At 40.0% G+C, this 15,266-nt stretch overlaps 2 protein-coding genes across 3 annotated transcripts in view; one reads left to right on the top strand and one right to left on the bottom strand.

Moving 5' to 3' along the window:
• LOC132395594 (polycystin-1-like protein 1) overlaps positions 1-14,068 on the bottom strand; it is a 237,974-nt gene extending 223,906 nt beyond the window's left edge. Inside the window, exons 1-2 of the mRNA XM_059972420.1 lie at positions 12,570-14,068; positions 2,665-2,782 (exon numbers count right to left, since the gene is read on the bottom strand). Coding sequence (XP_059828403.1) covers positions 2,665-2,782; positions 12,570-12,645 — 194 coding nt within the window. The 5' untranslated portion in view covers positions 12,646-14,068. The remainder of the gene's footprint in view (positions 1-2,664; positions 2,783-12,569) is intronic.
• Positions 11,074-15,266, top strand: part of cobl (cordon-bleu WH2 repeat protein) — a 322,888-nt gene continuing 318,695 nt past the window's right edge. The window contains exon 1 of one of the 2 annotated variants that reach the window (XM_059972440.1): positions 11,074-11,192. The gene's annotated coding sequence lies outside the window, so the exon portion shown is untranslated. The remainder of the gene's footprint in view (positions 11,193-15,266) is intronic. The other variant, XM_059972433.1, reaches the window with a different exon arrangement.

The following is a 15,266-nucleotide window of genomic DNA, read 5'->3' on the forward strand; positions in this document are numbered from 1 at the left end:
GCAACTCCAAGCAATGTGGCTTTCTAGGTGGTAAAGGGAAACAATGATTCAGTTACTGGGCAATTGAAATAATTAACAATCCACATTTTATGGAGCCAGCAGACCAGTACCAAGAACTTGTGCAGTTTCTGCCACCTGCATTAATGAAAATGTTAATTCACAGTACTTGATTGTGCTGAGTCACACTTAACATATTCAAAATGTGGTAAAACCCAAAACACGGAAAAGAGCAGAAAATGTTAAATAGAGTACGTACAAAATTCTTCCCTAACAGCAAAGACAATAGCTCAGGAATAAATTGTGGGAGACTGAAAATAACTCATTTATCTTTAAAGTAATAAAAGAATTATCTAATTGAATAAAAGGACATTATCAAAAAAAAACAGACAGTGCCGGGGGGAGGGGGGAGCATGAGAAGATATTTCGCTTTCAGGGTATGTAAGCACTAGATATTCTTTATCTGAATATTGTCAATGAGTATATTCAATTATCAGTGATACAACTTTGAACAGTAAGGAGGGGATCAGGAGATGGCCTGGTTGGGTGTAGGATGAGTGCGATGCATGATGGGTATGATAATGAATGGCTGAAAGGATACTGCTTCTACTGAATTTATTATGCAGTAAAATTAAGGAATTAAACTACTAACCTATACATCCTTGGAGAGTGGAAGGACACCAGAGCACCCGAGTAAATTGGGAGGAACTCAATAAACTTGTGACAGGAAAATTTGCTAATATACACCTGAAGATTCTGAGAGCTTCAAAGGTAAAGGATGTAGTCAATGTAAATAAAAATAAAAATATAAGGTGAGCTATATGACGGAATATTCAGTTTTGAAGAGTTCCATTTTTGACACTAGTTGATGTTCTCAAATTATCCATCCTCATTGACGTGTGAGAACTCCTGGCCCATGTGACTTAGTGGAAAGAGAGGATACTGAATGATACTGAGAAATTCATGTCTCCACATCAGGAAAATATGGAAGTCCACCAAAATCAATGGAAGGAGCACACAACTCCCTACTACCCCCCAGTCTCACTTGCAGCATCCTGTCTCACCAGTGGTGGAGTCTGCATATCTGACATTGACCCTAGAAGCAACCCAAGATCCCAGAAAACTGGAAGCAAGTCATAAACACAAGAAAGTCTGCAGATGCTGAAAATCCAAAGCAACACACACAAACGCTGAAGGAGTTCAGCAGCTCAGACAGCATCTATGGAGGTGAATAAACCGTTGAGATTTTAAACCAAATCCCTTCTTCAGGGCTGGAAAGGAAGGGAGAAAACATCAGATTTAAAAGGTGGGGGGAGGAGAAGGAGGACATCTAGAAGGTGATATGTGAAGCCAGGTGGGTAGGAAGGGTAAAAGGAATCTGATAGGAGCAGAGTGGACCAAGGGAAATAAGGAAGAAGGAAGGGCACTAGGGAGAGGTGATGAGCAACCTGGATATCCAGGAACACAGTACAAAAAAAGGAAAAAATTACTAATTCAAACTACATTTATTTTAGTGCTCACAGGTAAGGCAGATAAACTCATAGAATGGATTTGCTCTGACAATTGGGATGTTATTAGCCATAACAGGAACAAGGCTGAGAGAAGGTAAGGACCATATGGGTAGAACTTAAAAAATACGAAGGCAAAGGTCATTCTAATGGGGCAGTATTATAAACCTCACCACTAGTAGTCAACTAGAACTTGAGGAGCAGGTATGTAGAGAAATTGTTCATAGTTATAGGAATAAAGGGGTTGTATCAGTGGGAGATTTTAATTTCCCTAGTATAACATCCAGGCCTTCATCAGTCAGGGCATTCAGTACAGGAGGTGCATCTTTATATTGCATTTACATAAGGCATAGGTGCGGACACACTTGGAGTGCTATACAGGTTTGGCTACATTGTTATAGGAAGAACGGGATTAAATTAGAAAGAGTGCAGAAAAGATCTACAAGGCTATTGCCAGTAGGAGAAGGCATGAATTACAGGGAGAGGTTGGCCAGGCTAGGTCTTTAATCCTTGGAATGTAGTAGAATGAGGGGTGATCTTAAAGAAATGTTTAAAGTTATGAAAAACCCATAGATAAGGTGAATGGCAACAGTCTTACCCAGGAGATCAAACCGAGATTTAGGGTTAAAACAAGAGATTTAAAAGACTTGAGGGGCAACATTTTCAAGCAGAGGGTGGTGAGTATATGGAATGAGCTGCCAAAAAAAGTAGATAAGGTAAATAGACTGATAAAATTTAAGAAGCACTTGGATAGATGCATGGAAGGACAGGGTTTAGACTGATATAGGATGAATGCAGAAAATAGGGTCTGGCTGGATGGGCACAGTTATCCACATGGGCCAAAGGTCCTGAATCTGTGCCATATTGCTCTGTGACTCTCTACTGAAGATGACACAGACTTGGCACTAGCGGACTAAACTTCTCAGAGGAATATGAATTGGACAATGACTACACAAGGAAATAGTTAGTCCCTTCACTAAACCTTATTGAGAGAAATCTGAAGTGTTGTCATCAATTGGGATGGTTTGCATTGGATGTGATGTGAGCTGTGCTCTTATGACAGTGGTCTTTGGAGGATTTGAGTACAATTATTGTGAAGCTTATTATTCTTTTTTGCTTGTTCATTATCAACTTGAGAATTGTAAGAAAGAAAGCTTACCTTTCCTGAAGACAATATTTTGCGCATATAGCAGGTTCAATCAATTTTGATGTCTGAAACATTGCCTTTAAAGGGGCTGAATTTACATAATTATAGCATCCACGGTACCAGCTGGTGACTGTAACAGATTAATAAAAGTGATCAGATAACTAACATTTAAGTATTACATAATTCCATACAATAACACTGTATTATTTGCCCATTTTCCCTTTCAGCCCATCTGACCTCCATATTAATGTCATCAGGAGTATTTATTTATTCAGATACAGTGAAGAATAGGTCCTTACAGTCCTTCAAGTCACGCTACCCAGCAATTCCTGATTTAGTCCTAGCCTAATCTCAGGACAATTTACAATGACCAATTAACTAACCAACCAGTGCAACTTTGAACTGTGGGAGGAAACAGCAACCCACACAGTCATGGGGAGAATGTACAAACTCCTTACCGGCAGCAGCAGGAATTGAACCCAGGTCACATGCACTATAAAGCATGGTGCTAACCACTAGGCTACCATGAGAAGAAATACACAAATTCTCAAAACCAATGAGTTAACCTATAATTATTTTTTAGAATTTGCAATTCAGCGATTAATGTGCAATGCCACTTTAGAAAAGAATTCAAAAGTAAAAGCAATTTAAAATTAATATTGATAAACTATCTTGATTTATGTGCAAAAGGAATTACTTTGAATATTGAACATTTTAATACATTACTAAAAAGATACAATACCAATCCAAATAGCAGGGAGATCTGCTAGGCCAGCATCTTAGAGTGAGAACAGTTACCAGAATGTTTCTGGAGATATTTATTTTAGTTCTACTCACATTCATTTTTTTTCGCTGAATTTGATTAATTTCCTTTCTGTCCTGGTTTTCTGTAGATGTATGCAAAATGTGTATTATCTTTGGAAGGATTTGCTGGCTTTGGAGAAGATCCAGAAGAGATTCACGAAAATGATCTCGGGAATGAAAGGGTTAATGTATGAGGAGCGATTAATGGCTCTGGGCCTTTATTGCTGGAGATTAGAAGAACAAGGAGGGGGTTGATGTCATTGAAGTCCATCAAATATTAAAAAGCCTAGACAGAGTGCTAGGTCCACTGAGATCTTGACATCCAGGAATTTCTCACTCTCTCAACTTCTGATCCCTCCATGGTATGTCTTCCTTCGTCTGACTCTTCCAGAAGTCCACAATCAGCTCTTTCATCTTCCTGACATTCAGTACTCCACTAGTTGGCATATCTCACTCCCGTACACCCTCTCATTTCTGAGATTCTGCCGACAATAGTTGTATCATCAGCAAATTTATAGATTGTAATTGAGCTATGCCTAGCTACACAGTCATGTGTATACAGAAAGCAGAGCAGTGGGCTAAGCACACACCCTTGAGGTGCACCAGTGTTGATCGTCAGTGAGGAGGATATGTTATCACCAATCCACACAGATTGTCGTCTTTTGGTTAGGAAGTCGAGGATCCAATGGCAGAGGGAGGTACAGAGGCCCAGGTTCTGTAACTTCTTATTCCAGTCCACTCATACTTCCTCACCCACCCACTCAACCCATCCACATTTTCCCCTACAATCAAAGATGGTAAGGACAGATTCCAACATCTTGCAATCTCTTTGCCTTTAATTCAATTGAATGCAAACAATAATCGTGTGTTTTGTTTTTGCTGACATAACTATTAATTTTCAGGTAAAAGCGTGGATAATAAAACACATCATTATTCAACTTATCAGGCTCAGGCTGATTTCCTGTACCAAAATATAGTTTAGTACAATGGTATGTCTCTTCGTCTTGTGTTGGCATGTGGCCAAGTGGCTAAGGTGTTTGTTTAGTTATCTGAAGGTCACTAGTTCGAGCCTTCGCTGAGGCTGCGTGTGTGTCCTTGAGCAAGGACTTAACCACACATTGCTCTGCGACGACACCGGTGCCAAGCTGTATCAGCCTAGTGCCCTTCCCTTGGACAACATTGGTGGCATGGTGAGGGGCAACTGCCAGTCCATAAAAAAACCCTGCCCAGGCTTGCACCCTGGAAACTTTCCAAGGCACAAATCCATGATCTATCGAGACTAACGGAGGCCTACATGTCTCTTCTTCTATATTCATGCCATTTATTTTCCTTTAAATGTTTAGTTAATTCTTTTTTGAACACATATTTAACCAGCTTCCACTACACTCTCCAGCACATCATAACCACTCTCTCCATTAACAAGTGTCTCTTCAATTCACAGTTGATACTTTTGTCATTCCCTGAAACAAGACTCCTATAGTTTTGGTCCTTCTACCAGAGGAAACAATTTATCTTTAGTCACTTATTCCAGTCTCTTTATGATTTTGACTTTCACTATTAAATCTTCTCTCAAATGTCTTCCCTCCAAGAATGCACAATCAGCCAATGGCCCAGTGAAACCATCCTATTGATGAAAATGGATACAGCATACCAACAAGTCACAGCATCCTGCCAACATGCTGTTCTTTGTTATGTAAAGCTGCAGCTGCATTTGATTGAACACAATACTCCATTATAGACTGAACCAAGCAGTTCAGCAAACAGTCCTTTTTCTACTGTGGGCTAAAATTCCATACCAATTTTTTAAAACAGGTTCTCAACCCATGTTGTTAGTTAAAAAATGTTCGGGCCTCTCTGAATCTTGTATATTTCTACAAGTTTACCTCTCATAGGACTAACCCACTCAGTCATCCCCAACAGGACAACCCTTCATTCCATGAATCAAACCAATGAATGCTCTCACTACAAATATATCTCTCCTCAAACAAACGTTTGCAATACACCAGGTTTGGTCCATGTATGAGGTTATTTTAAGATAAGTGAATAGAATGATTCTGGAATTGTTTCCCCACTCAGTCTAAACTTACACAGCTTTACTCTCTGTGCACTGCAGATGGAGATATTACAGGTTGCCCAAGGTAAATGCTGAGCATCTATCAGACCCGGTTCATATTCTGGTGAAAGCAGCATCTATTCCACTGTTACTTCATCTTTTCAATGCTCTTTTTGCTCATCTCTCACCTGTTACTTCATTCTCCATTAGTTCAGAACTTGCTCTTCTGCACTGTCTCTTGAGTTCTCAGAATTAATATGTTAGGTCAATCAGATTGCCTATCATTATCTTGAAACATTATCATAGGTTGCCTCTGGACAAATACTGCTCGATCTGCTGAGTACCTCCAGCACTTCCTATTTTATTGCAGAACTCCAAGTGCCCAGGTTCATCTCAAAGTTCAAAGTATAAAGTAAATTTATTATCCCAGTACATATACTGTATGTCACCCTGAGATTGATTTTCTTGCGGGCATATTCAATAAATCCAATAACCATAATAAAATCAGTGGAAGACCACACCCAGCAGGGCAGACAAACAACCAGAATGCAAAAGACAGCAAACTGTGTCAATACAAAAGAAAAATAAAAGTACTAAATAAATCAGCAATAAATATTACAAACATAACATGAAGAGTTCATGGGTTCATGGGTTGTGGGAACAGTTCAGTGATGGGGTGAGTGAAGTTATCTCCTCCAGTTTAAGAGCCTGAGGGTTGACGGGTAGTAACAGTTCCTGAACCTTGTGCTCCAGTACCTTCTACCTGATGGCAGCAGCAAGAAGAGGTCATGACCTTGCTGGTGGGAGTCCTTGGTAATGGGTACTGCTATTAAGATGTATTTATTGTTAACACATAGACATTGTATTCTCAGTTTTTGGTTATTAAAACAGTTATTTTAGCTGTTTAGATGGCCTCATTAACCTGTGTTTATACTTTAAGAGAAGTGTGCATTTGAACCTCGGGGTTGTTTTGCCAAGGCACATATTCTAGCGTTCGTCCACGGACTGTATTCACAGTTTTCCTACCCCTTCCCAAAAGAAATCACTCCGCACCAGACTATATTAAAACTATTTAGGCTGTTCTTTTTATTAACAAGCCAAAATCAAATCAAACCTTTCACAATCAACCTTTTTGCAAATCCTATATTGATATTTTTATCTAATATATACAAAAAGTGTTCCTTAGCACAAAGAGATCCAGTACTAATCCCTGCAATTTTTGCTTCTCTTCTATTCTTGGCAGAAACTCTTGATCTTAACTGTTTAGTTCCTGTCATTCAACCAATTTTCCACGCATACTACTGTTTGACCCTGCATCAACATTAGTGTTTTGAAATATACAATTTAAGTCTTTACAGGACTGCACTGGACTAACTACAAGTAAGGCAGGTCTACTGCATCAGTGAGCTGTTCATTGTTCAGGGTATCGTAGGAGCCAGCCAGCCAGCCATCACACCACGATGGAGGTTGGTTCACTGGGCCATAGGAGGAGCCAGATTAGGTTTGGAGGAGCTGACCTAGGTGCAGGCCTTGCTGCTGCCTGCTACTTGAAGGTACCGGATTTGGTCCACGAAGGTAGTGTGCAGAGAAACCGTGAGCGACTGTCCTGGATATTCCTTGTGCAATCGCAAGACCCGGTTGGCCATTGATTGCCACAGGCCTGTTTCCCCTGTTTGGTGGTGAGGCAGGGGGCAAGGCAGCAGTGTTGCCTTTGTTGTAGTGAGGACTAGGCCTCAAACCACGAGCTTGCTTGCTACTGCGGTCGAGGTAAGGAGGAGACTCTGGAAGTGGTGTAGGGTAGTGTCCATGCTAGGTAGGAGGTAGCCGCTCCTGTCAGTGCTGCCCTCCAGTGTTAGATTGGCAGCATTACAGGCTGGACCCCCAGGAACCATCAATTTACGGGACTTGTCGCTCAGGGTCTTGGACTGAAATTGTGTTTTCTTGCGTGACTATGTTTTTTATTTCTCTCTCATTTTTTAAATGCACATTTATCTTTTTGTACCTTGGTCCCAAAGGAATGTTGTCTCGTTCCAGTGTATCCATGTACGGTTTAAATAATAACTAAACTTGATTTGATTTGATCCTTTAAAAAACATTATTGAACTTCTTCAATTAACCTAGTCAGGACATTCTACAGGGGCACAATTGGGAGTATCCTGACTGGCTGTGTCAGCGCCTGGTATGGGAACTGTACTACCCTCAATCGCAGGGCATTGCAGAGAGTGGCATGGATAGCCCAGCACATCTGTGGATGTGAAATCGCCTTTACAGCAGCGGGTGTGTAAAAAGGGCCCGGAGGGTCATCAGGGACTCCAGCCACCCCAACCACAAAGTGTTTCAGCAGCTTTCATCTGGCAAACGGTACCACAGCATTAAGGCCAGGACCAACAGGCTCCGGGGACACCAAGCCACCAAATTTATCAATACACATTGTTCCGATTGCATTGTGTCTGACTGTACATGCATGTATACAATCTTAGTGTCTGGGCAATATCCTCCCACATCTCTCTTCCTTACTGCTTGTACATAGTGACGGAGACAAAACATAAGAGATTTTTACTCCGTCATGTTGTGAGATGGATGTAAGAAATAAAATTCTAATTCTAATTCTAATGATGTCATCCTAGTTGGGCCCACATGTAATAGCTCCTAATGATTATACAGTGAGCCGACAACTATGATCAAACCAGTGCCCATCCTTATTTACTGGCATCCTGAGACACCCTGCTTATTGTTCAAAGATGGATACAATTCTTCACATATTTCTGTCTTGGTTTGAAAACACAAGAATTGAACTACTGAAACAGAAGTACCTTTTTTGGAATTTTGAAATAATCTTTACTGTAGCAAAGATAGTTCTGATTTTTTTCTAAATCGCCTAATTGACAATAATTTTTGCATAAATAACCAAATTAACTGGCTATTAATGCATTCTATTAAAAACATTTTGGTATAATTTCTTTGATTTAGTTTATTTACATATTCAATTAGATCAAGTGAAGCAGTTTGCCATGAGTGTGTCAGTTCAATTCGATCCAGTATCTCAACTGATTAGAATAAATATCTTCTCTACAATCAGAGGGCATTTTATTAGGTATCTGTGTGTGTGTGTTCATGGTCTTCTGCTGCTGTAACCCACTCTCTTCAAGATTTGACTTGTTTTGCATTCAGAGATGCTCTTCAGCACAACACTGTTGTAACATGTAGTTATTTGAGTTACTGTTGTCTTGCTGTCAGCCTGAACCAGCCTGGCCATTCTCCTCTGATCCCTCTCATTAACAAGGAGTTTTCACCCACAGAACTGCTGCTCACTAGATTTTTTTTTATTGATCACACCATTCTCTGTAAACTCCAGAGACTTCTGTGCATGAAAATCACAGGAGGACAGCAGTTTATGAGATGCTAGAACTACACCATCTTGGCACTTACAATAATTCCATGGTCAAAGTCATTTAGATCACATTTCCTCCCATTCTGATGTTTGGTCTGAACAACAACTGAAACTCTTGACTATGTCTGCATGCTTTCATGCTTTGAGTTGCTGCCACATGATTGGCCGATTAGATAGCTGCCTAAATGTACAAATGTATATTCACATCCAATGTATTCCTCAAATCCTCTTAATAAATCACATTTATCCAGTTTAACTTGCTTTTAGGCACCTCTGTGCCAGCTGCTCTGGTTAAACGAAATATTTCATGGGGAATAAAGTAAAACTCTTCTTACAGTGAGCAAAATAAAATAAAAGCAACATGCTTTTATCACTTATTGCAGAGAAAAACTATTAAAAAGTTATCTTACTGGCCAGAAAATTACTGCCCATTCATAACAGAAAGAACAGATATGACTAAATATTTTATATGCCAGAAACAAGAATGTGTTGTGAGTACTTATCAATAGTGGATAACTTTTAAATTTATAGGAGTCCCCACGGCAATTCTGAAATCTTAGCGCAAACCCCAGATTACAGGAAGAATGATTGTACTACAATGAAAGTAAAATCCTCATCAAAAGAGCAGTGCATCTTCAAAAGTACAGGGACCCCCTGATTCATGAAAATCTGACATGCAAATTTACCCCAACATTTTTAAAGCGCTATTCAAGAATTTAATGATAATATAATGCTTCATAGCAGATGTTAATGACTGGATATGGTATGTGTTCCATTGCTTTAATTACGGCTAGACCTTGGGCTCTATCAAAGAAATGAAAGAATTATAGCACATGTCCATTAATCTGCCAAAGTTGCCGTGCAAGTTGATAAGGTGGTTAAGGTGTAAGGTGTGTTGGCCTTCATTAGTTGGAGTAATGTTGCAGCTCTACAAAACTCTGATTAGACCACACTTGGAATATTTGTATTCTGTTCTGGCTGCCTCATTAAAGGAAGGATGTAGAAGCTTTAGAAACAGTACAAAGGAGATTTACCGGGATGCTGCCTGGATTAGAAAACGAGTCTTACATGGAAAGGTGGAGCAAACTAGAGCTTTCCTCTTCGGAGAGAAGGATGCAAGGTGACAGGGGTAGTGATTTTTTTACACAGAGTGTAAGTGCATGGAGCACGCTTTCAAGGTTGCAGGCACAGGCAGATGCATTAGGGAGATTTAAGAGGCTCTTGTACAGGCATATGCATGAAAGAAAATTGGAGGGCTGTGTGCAAGGGAAGGGTTAGACTGGTCTCGGAGGAAGTTCATTATAGGCTGAAGGGTCCGTGTGGTGCTGTGCTGTTCTCTGTAACACATCACAATATTCATAGCTCCATCAGTGGTCAGCTAGGACTTAAGCTTTAACACTCCCCTTCTGCATCTTTATGTCTCTTCTACCTCAAGTTACCCTTAAAGTTCCCTCTCCACCCTAATATTCAAAGGGTCCATGACAAACTCTGTCTGATCGTTTATTAAGTGCCTTGGAACATTACTCTACATTGAATAAGCCAATAAATGTATTATATCGACTAATTTTCATATAAAATGAAATCGGTTTCACAATAATAGACATTATGTAATGAATGCTATAGCATAATATTGAGAATCGAAACATTCAGCTTAAAACAGCATACTTAAAAAGTGCAACAAAAAGTGGAACAAACATTTTCCGAAATGTTGCTCTGTTGAATTTTACCCATGTTGGAACTGTTTCCAAGTATAATCAATGATCTGCAGCTGCATCTTTACATAAGAAAGAGCAACATGTGGACAGGATGCAACCTCTTCACAAATTGTCGGCATTTACATCAGTAAGAAGTTTAATGAGAACATCATCGGAGAAAGGATTTACTTTTAGCGAGCCATTCAGCGCTTCTGTAGCGACCTCCATAAGTATTTCACATTCCTTTACTAATCCGGTGATAATAAATAAACTATTTTAAATTCCAAAGGGTTTACATTCTATTGAAACCCAAAATGTGATTCTACAGAACAAACTCACCGCCCCGTTGCTGCCAGGACCTTGGCCAAGTGCGCGTGCGTACGCATTCTCTAGAGTCACAGTTGTTAGCACTCACGTATGTCATGAAATTTGTTGTACGACATACATGTGTGAAATTGGCCCGTTGATTTAACCTGAGAATACCATATTATCAAACCTTAAAAAAAAACCCGACTAGTAGGCGTCCACTGAATGCGGTCTCAGCAGCATTAGAAACTCGGCATGCTCTTTATTTCGATCTGGGTGCTCGGCCAATTTCGTGAGTTAAGAGACGCTTTTAAAACGCTATAAGGTTCGCTAAAAAAAAGGACTCTTAATGAGAAACTCATTGCTGAGGTAAAAGTAGACACTATGCCAATGACATTGAAACTTATGTATTACTTTGGACCGACTTGATCAGTTTCAGACCAGAGAAAATCTGTAGATGCTGGAAATCTAGGCAACACACACAAAGTGCTGGAGGAACTCAGCAGGCCAGGCAGCATCTATGGAAAAGAGTACAGTCGACGTTTCGGGCCAAGACCCTTCAGGGTCGACTGCATTCTTTTCCATAGATGCTGCCTGGCCTGCTGAGCTCCTCCACCATTTTGTGTGTGTTAACCAATTTCAGGCGGATTGTGCTGAGTAAACATTCGACGCCGTGGTGTCAAGCGGTGTAGTAAATGGCTGTTGCATTAGATTCTTTTGTTTGTTGATAAACTCTGTGCGGAGTTTTCAATAATTGGTCCGTTTTTTTACCAAGAAAAATAACAGGACGGAGACCATTAATGAACTACTGCAGTTTCTCTGCTTTGACATAGAATTTGCATTTCTTCCATTTATTTTTCTCTTAACACCATCGACAGACTGATGGAAGGGCTTTCTGATGGACAACTTTCTGTTGTCACTTGATAAAATGCAATACAATCTCCCGCGCCTCATCTTTTAAGATCATTCTTTCAAAAGATCATCAAAATGCGATCTTACTATTACATATAGAAGGCATCTGCAACTGTATTTATAAGCAGCGGCAAACTAGGAATAAATAGAAATGAAAATTATGTTCTTGAAAAAAATCTGCAAGTGCTGCAAATCTGAAATGAAAACAGAAAATGTTGTAAACGTGTAACAGGCCAGGCAGCGTCTGAACGAAGAGATATCGTTAACTTTTCCAGCTTCAAGACCAGATGGCGGTGACTTGCCGAGTGTTTTAAGCAAGTTTATGTCCTCGGATTTTCGTCAAATGTTTTCACTATACTGGTTTATAACAGAAGTAGTTTCTGTCGCAATACTAATTGTTAAGCGCTACCACTTTAACCCTAAAATTGCTCATCCTTGAATGTGTTTTAATAACACGCAAGAATCCTTGTAAATAAGTTAATAATTTACTGCAATGACATTTTTACAACCGTTTTGCTTCGAGTGGATTATTACAGTGCGACAGCTCCTTCATCTGTCACTACGGAGCTTTTCAACTTCGCTTTCTGCATACCGCGGAGCTTGCCGTCCTTTGATCAAGACCAAACCTGCGACGGCATTTCAACAACCTGTACACTCGCGGGAAGGAAATCACGAATTCCCCCGTTAAGCAGAAAATGATGCGCAGTTCTCACAAACCTCAGACTGCCACTCAGAAAGTTGGAAGTATCAGATTTACCATTCTTGGGACCAAAGCCAGAGGTCCCGATAGACGTCGCAAGAAGAATACAAGCAGCGAACAGCCAGCATTCCATCTTAAAGAGGCACTTTCAAAGAGATCACATCCTGCACGGTCCTTTCTGCTTCACCCCGAACCTAGGAACATTCCTGCACCTGTTGCTCACGACGTCAGGGAATGGGCGGTACCCCTGCTGGCCAGGATTCCTCTCGGTCAGAAAACCCGTCGGCTCCTCATGAAACGTAATGTGAAAACTGTACCCTCTCACCAACAATCCGTTTCACAGTGACATACTGAACTAGATGTTTACACCCATTATTGCAGAGATTTCATATGAATCTATGATGTTTCCAATCCAATTTCTGGGATGGTCTGCCCTAAAGTAGCATATTGATGTGGTGTGTCAGTCATTAAGAAAGTAAATGATTTCTCTGTCATAATTTTTATTTTTCTATACCGGTAATTCCCAGCAGAGAAGCGCTGCCACCCTTTCCGTGTTCAGTAAATAACATGAAAGTAACAGTAGACAATGGAAATATACCTTCTCTGAGAAACATACTTTTTCTGAATACTGTCAGTGAAATGGTGCAGTATCAATAACTTGGGAGCTTTGCTTTGTTTTACATCTTGTGTGGAATTTTCTACCTGTCAATTTCAATCCAAGCCCCAGTCTTCAACAGTTTTTGATGCGCTCTATAAATTAATACAGTCATGACCTTTTTGAGAGACAGATCTCTTGTGATTTATCTCCAAGTTATAGAACAGGATTCACAATACTATCCAAAGGAATCAAATGTATTTTTATCATTAGTTTAATATCTACATAGCAATTCCTCAGTGAGGTAGTTCTTGGCTTCAGTCCAATGTGTTTTTCTTGCTCTTTCATTACCTGGGTGGACCTTATCAAAAGATATATCATGACATTTGTTGTTTTGTGTCAGACCTAAAACTTACTATAAGTTATCAAAAAAAGCAAATGGTATGTAAGAGGAATAGTGGGGTGGGTACGTTGGGTTCAGAGACCTTTCAGAAATCTGATGGTAGAGGGGAAAGAGCTATTCCTAAAATATTGAGTGTGGGTCTTCAGGCTCCTGCACCTCCTCCCTAAAGGTAATAACGAGAAGGCATGCCCCAGATGGCAAGGGCCCTCAATCACAAATGCTACCTTCCTGAGGCACTGTCTTTTTAAGATATCCTCAGAGGAAAGGAGTGTTGTGCCCTGATGGAGCTGGATGACTCTATAACACTCCGCAGCCTCTTTTGATCTCCACATTGCAGATTCAACACCAGGTGATGCTGCAATGGTCAGAATCTGTAGAAATTTGCATATTTGGTAACTCAAATTTCTAATGAAGTAGAACTGAGGGTACGTTTTCTTCATGATTGGGCCTAAGATAGATCCTTTGAGATGTTGATGCCCAGGAACTTAAAGGTCTTTACCCTATCCACTGCTGGCTCCTCAATGAAGTCTGTTGTGTATTCCAACTTCTTCCTGAAGTCAACAATAAAATCCTTGGTCATGCTGACATTAAATGCAAGGTTATAGTTGCAAACAACCAATTTATCTCACCCCAGTACACCTTCTCATCACCATCTGAGATTCTGCCAACAACAGTGGCACAAATCCTTGAGGTCCAGAACCTAATAGGAAATCCCTCAGGGTTTATTATAGCTGTAATATTAGTTAAAACTTGTGTTAGCTTTAGTTGAAGATCTGCTGAATGACGATTCTGTTTTGAACACTGACAAGCAAATTCTGTTCCTTTAATTGTAACTCAATATTTTTACATAAGTGGGGAAAAAATAACATAGTTTCATTCTTCCCATATTTCCATAAACTCATTTTCAAATTCCACAGTGAAACATGAAGCAATAGACACATGAAATAACAATTCAAAATTAAACATTTGCCTTTATCAATGCAGATTTAGCAGCAGTGGGAAGTTCAGTATTCTCTAAGATATATCAGTCCACTTGATTTCCATTTATCCCTATAGTACCTCCCAAAATTGTTACCTCCACCATTTCAACTGGAAAAGTAGGCAAGTGCATGGAAACATCAACAACTTACAGGATCCCCTGTCTGTTTTCTATCATCTTATTTAAACATACATTATCATTCCTTCATTCATACAAGGTCAAAATCTGGCAGTTCCCTCTTAACAAAAATCATGGAAGGAGCTTAATAACTGCAGTAGTTCAACAACACTGCAAGTCTGAATACTACCTTTCCAGCTTTAGACTCCCATCCATCTAAAACACATTCTTGTTTAAAATCAGCTCTTTTGGTTCTCACATACTGATTACATGAACTGCATGACATGTAAGAGTTTGTCTAACAAACATGGCTACTAACATTTTCTGGGTTTGTCAGATGATACGGGTATATTGATATTGATTGGGTGATACCTGATCTTTATATACAATCTGAAGCTGGGAAACTGGTGCCAATCTTTTCTCCCAGACTAACATTCGCAATATTGAACCCCATTTCACCACATCGGTCAGGCCACATAGTTCTCAGTCTTGACACCAAACTGCTGAAACAGGTACTGTATTCCAGGCAGCACACACAAAGTGCTGGAGGAACACAGCAGGCCAGGCAGCATCTATGGAAAAGAGTACAGTTCACGTTTTGGGCCGAGATCCTTCGGCACGACTGGAGAACAAAAGATGAGGAGTAGTGTTAAAAAGTAT

Source organism: Hypanus sabinus, chromosome 6 (assembly GCF_030144855.1).
Source record: "Hypanus sabinus isolate sHypSab1 chromosome 6, sHypSab1.hap1, whole genome shotgun sequence".
Taxonomy (NCBI): domain Eukaryota; kingdom Metazoa; phylum Chordata; class Chondrichthyes; order Myliobatiformes; family Dasyatidae; genus Hypanus; species Hypanus sabinus.